Genomic DNA, 4573 nt, shown 5'->3' on the forward strand with positions numbered 1-4573 from the left:
CCTTTTAGGGCTAGAACTTTCTGGGCACAGAGTGCTGGGAAAGAAGAGGTTAAATGCTGAGCCTGGCCAGCTAGTCAGCTGATCGGATGGGGCAGGACTATAAAAACCCTGGGCAGAGCGGCAGTGAGAAGTGGGGGAGCAGCCAAAGGGGAAGGAGTACCTTAAAGAGCCCCATGAAGGAGGGGTCCAAAGGCGGGAAGAGGGGAACCGCAAAAGTCCTGGAGAGATGGCAGCCACATCACAGCAAGGACGTAAGCCAGCGGTGTGGAGCTGAAGCACGGACCCTGTGAATATAAGCTGACATGTTGATTTTCTTTATCATGTTAGCTGGTGGCAGTTATTACCCACTGATGGGACTGTTTATTTTTTTTCTTTTTGATTAATGAATGAGACCGGTGCTTTGAGTGAAGCTATTAGGGGAAGGAGGCGGCCTCATTTTGGGGACCTGCTATGGAATAGGGACCCCGGTGCCAGTGAGGGTGTGGCATTGGGAGGGTGGGCAGGGGTCGGGGGCACTCAGGGGAGCTGGGGGAGCAGGCAGGGAATGGGGTACTTGGCACTGCATTGCTTACAGTTGCGTAAGTGGCAAAATAAACATCAGTGCTGAGAAAATGGCAGCTGTATGCTTTTGAACTAAAATACATAGACGGTTTTTTAGTTCAAAAGTGCACCACACCATTTTCTGTGCGCTGACATTCATTTTGCCACTTATACAACTAAACATGGCACAGTGCAGTGAGCATTAGCTTGCATGCAGTTGCATCAAGTCTGCTCCGAAGCGATGGCTCTCTGGCACATCATGGGACAAAAAGGCTAACTTCCCCATCCAGCTGAGTACTTTAATCATTAAGTTACTATGGGCTCCTTGCTCTCCTTAAATCTTGTATTCTTGTCTTCTCAATGGCCCAGCTTTAGTGGGGGGGACAAAGGGCATCCTTACTCAGGCTATTTTATATCTTAGAATGTAATGTTATGTGTGATACTCTCTTACTGTAGTGCAAAAGGTGATAGGCAAAGCCTTTGAGAGAATTAGTCATTTCCCATTCAATGAAGGATTTGGACTGTATGAAATACATTTATAAGACACCCCCCACACACACACCAAAAATAATAGCAAAAATAAATAGTGAATAGCTGTGTCCTTTTTAGAGCGTCACCTATTTGAGATAGGAGTCCAGTGGGGGAAAAAATGGTATACAACAGTGGTTTTCAGCCTGTGGTATGCAGACGCTTGGGGGGTCCACAGACTATGTCCACAAAAGATAACTATGATCAATAACAAGTATGTGAATACCCATGCTTACTATTCAAAGGGGTCTGCACTTCCATTTGAAATTTCCAAAGGGGTCTGTACCTGCATTAAAATTTTTTTAGGGGTCCACAAATGAAAAAAGGTTGAAAACCACTGGTATACAATCATATAATTATCATTAGGCTACATGTTTATCTTTAACTAACTATAACTATCATTAGTTCAAGAAGCAAAAGTAATTCTGGCATTTCCTAGTTTTTGATTTTTTAACCATGAAAACATTCTAATGTTTTGTGTGCATGTGTATCCTTGTAAACATACAATTGCTATAAAACATCTTAAATTTACTTAATAAAACTTCTTAAATTTACTTACTTCATCAAGGCGCCTTTCAGTTCCTAGTGCTAACAGGTTGTTGTATTCTCTCTCAAGGATTTGTCGTGCCTATGGATACCAAATTAAATAATTAAAGTTATTTAAAATGAGAAAATATACAATCTACACAAAAACTGCAAATGTCATGAATTGACTTGCCTGTGTGTTTTGTGTTGGAATCTGTAATAACAAAGCTAAACTACTGTAATCAAAATTTTCATCCAGGGCAATAAGTGACCCATGTACGCCACTTTCTAAGATATTATTGGCATATTCTCGTAGGCCGATAGCCTGTATCCAGCGTATGACTCGATCATTGCTCCATACCAACACATCTACAAACACACATAATATTGTATCAATTTAACATTAACTTACATGAGTATACAGATGCATGTATATACATATTAGTTGTCTAATGTTTCTTTTCATACCAGGGATATTAAAACTATTAAAAAAGGCTCGATGGCTATAAAACCAATTTAGAGTCCAGAAAGTTAATGACCTAGGATTACAGTCTCACTTACTATATAAAACGGCAGCCTCAGAAAGCAAAGTAGAGTCAGAAAAGGGCGTTGCAGTTTTCTGGAGGCGAATTCAGTCTCCTGAGGTTCAATGTTACAGGTCAATACCTCCAGTTTTCTAACAAGCCAGAGGCCAAAAAAAGCCTTCCGTGGTGTTGACATTTTCAGTAACCCGAAAAATCTCACTTTTGAAATTTATTTAATTAAGGACCATGTTAACTGAACTGTAAAGCTATGCACAAGTAAGAGAACTATGATGTCATTATGGCTGACTCAGTTCTAAAAATAAAATTCTTACACTGGAAAAAAAGAAAGTTACGTGTAACCTATAAGAGAATAGTAATGCTTTGTACCTATAGTCAAATAGGAATTTATCTAATTAGAAGAACTCTGGTGATATAGAGCCAACTTGATTTTTCCCTACATCACCCAAGCAAGAGCTCCTGGCACAAAAACATTCCAAGGTTTGGAATGGGGAGTAGCTGAAACAGTGTACCAGCCCAATATCACTGGAACAATTTTCTCGTTGGGGGAACATACCTAACCAGCCCACGTAAGAGCAGCACAAGAGTGCTACAACAAATGATGGGATCATATCTAGTATAGGATCAGCACCAGAACTGTATTCTGCATACATCTCTACTTACCCCCAGCAAATACTGGACATAGCAGAGAATTTGCTCTTAAGTCCTCTGCTCATATGCAAGTGCTGTGCATGCGCTTAAATGCTTTACTGAACTGATACCCATAAGAAGTCAATAGTCTGAAGCCTCACAAAGAAAAATATCCTAATATTCATTTTCAGAAATTACCAGTGCTATTACCTTTGATTTCATGCTGACTCAATTCTCTTCTCTTTTCCAGTTCTTTTCTGTCATAATTCAGCCTCTTTAAACACATGATTCCATACTGCAAGCTTGTTCTGTCATATGAGAGAAACATTTAACAGTAACATAGAGCATTCATACTGAAAATAATTCTGCAGATGTGAATATTACATAGAAATCTTTGCTACATGTAAGATTGGATAATTCAGTGTGCCCAAATCAGAAGTGTAAGGAGAGCAAAACCAACCTCCCACCAAAACAAACAAAAGAAACATCAAAACCCAACTCCACAAGCTTAAATATGAAATGGGCACAAACAAAAGTGGATGAGCTGAAAAAAATTACCTAGCATAAAATCATTTATTTAATAGGCCAGCTAACTGGATGAACTGTGTTTACGTGCTTTGTTAAATTGGAATCAAGGAAGAAAAAAGTATTTATTGGCAAATCAGGCAGTAAGTAGAAAAGAATCCTGCCTTACAAGACAGCATCAACCCTACTAATGTATATTATATGCTGGCTGTTTTTACTAGCTACAGTTACAGCACTATGGCCACCTTTGCTGCTAAACGAGTCTATTGCCCACATGCTTATGCTGTTAATAGCTTTTCTCTGCTAGCTATAGTACCTTAAGTATTTCCTTTATTATAATGCCTTAGCTTCTGCCTTATTTAATATGTTGGTGATACTTCTTATGCGGTATTGAAAATAATTTCCCATATATCCACTCATTTTCAGTGTTTTTTTATACAAACGTACCGATGAAAGCTATCCACCATTTTTAAATGTACGCGGAGATCTTTCTTCGTCAAATGATCTAACATCCTTGCATCTACCAGGCACTCCATAAAGTAACTTCGGTATTGAGGTAAACCCAGACTGGGGAGCCATTCATTACCAATCCATTCATGATTCATATCACCATAGGCCAGGGTCTACAGAAAAAATAGATTTCATTTTTTTAATTTACTTGGGTCAATATCATGAAATAAATTTATGCCATTTCAGTAGAAATTCATTGCCTAGAACAGTAGTTCCCAACCTTGGGGTTGCAACCCCATTTGGGGTTGCAATGATAAAAAAGGGGGTTACAGAGCTCAAGGAGGGTAGATGTGGGGTGCCTACTGTGGGCTCTGGGCTCTCTTCCCTGCTGCCCTCCCCTGGGGCCTCTGCAGCACAGTGGGGCAGGGAGGCTTAGTGCCATAGCCAGCTGCCCCATGCTTGCTGCGCTACCATGGTGAGGCACCCCTTGCCCACTTGGCAGCAGCAGGGAACACAGCTCTGCACTGCTGCCACTGCACATCATGGGGCTCCCAGTGACAAGCCTTCCTGTTCTCTTCTGATGTGTCATACCCATTGGGTCACAGAGGCCCCCAAGGGGTGGGCAGCAGGGTGGGTAGCCCCCAGCTGGGCAGCCGGCATCCATTCCCTCCCATGGGCTCCACTCCAGCCATGCTGACCATGGGGGGGTGGAGGGTATCTGGACTCTATGATCTACTCCAGCTGCAGCAACCGCTGCCTCCTATGGCTGGTAGCTGGGGGCTCAGGTGCTGCTGGTGGTGGGGAGACAGAGGGCTGCTGAGGGGGTGGGGGGT

General features: G+C 41.8%; 1 protein-coding gene across 4 annotated transcripts in view; it reads right to left on the bottom strand.

The window, feature by feature from the left end:
* Nucleotides 1-4573, bottom strand: part of PPFIA2 (PTPRF interacting protein alpha 2) — an 854871-nt gene that overhangs the window by 26189 nt on the left and 824109 nt on the right. For all 4 annotated transcript variants that reach the window (XM_019514802.1, XM_019514801.1, XM_019514804.1 and 1 more), the window contains 4 exons: nt 3738-3913; nt 2976-3073; nt 1787-1962; nt 1628-1696 (listed from right to left, as the gene is read on the bottom strand). In XM_019514802.1, coding sequence (XP_019370347.1) covers nt 1628-1696; nt 1787-1962; nt 2976-3073; nt 3738-3913 — 519 coding nt within the window. The remainder of the gene's footprint in view (nt 1-1627; nt 1697-1786; nt 1963-2975; nt 3074-3737; nt 3914-4573) is intronic.

The sequence above is a fragment of the Gavialis gangeticus genome, unplaced genomic scaffold (genome assembly GCF_001723915.1).
Source record: "Gavialis gangeticus isolate Ggan-Ray unplaced genomic scaffold, GavGan_comp1, whole genome shotgun sequence".
Classification (NCBI taxonomy): Eukaryota; Metazoa; Chordata; order Crocodylia; family Gavialidae; genus Gavialis; species Gavialis gangeticus.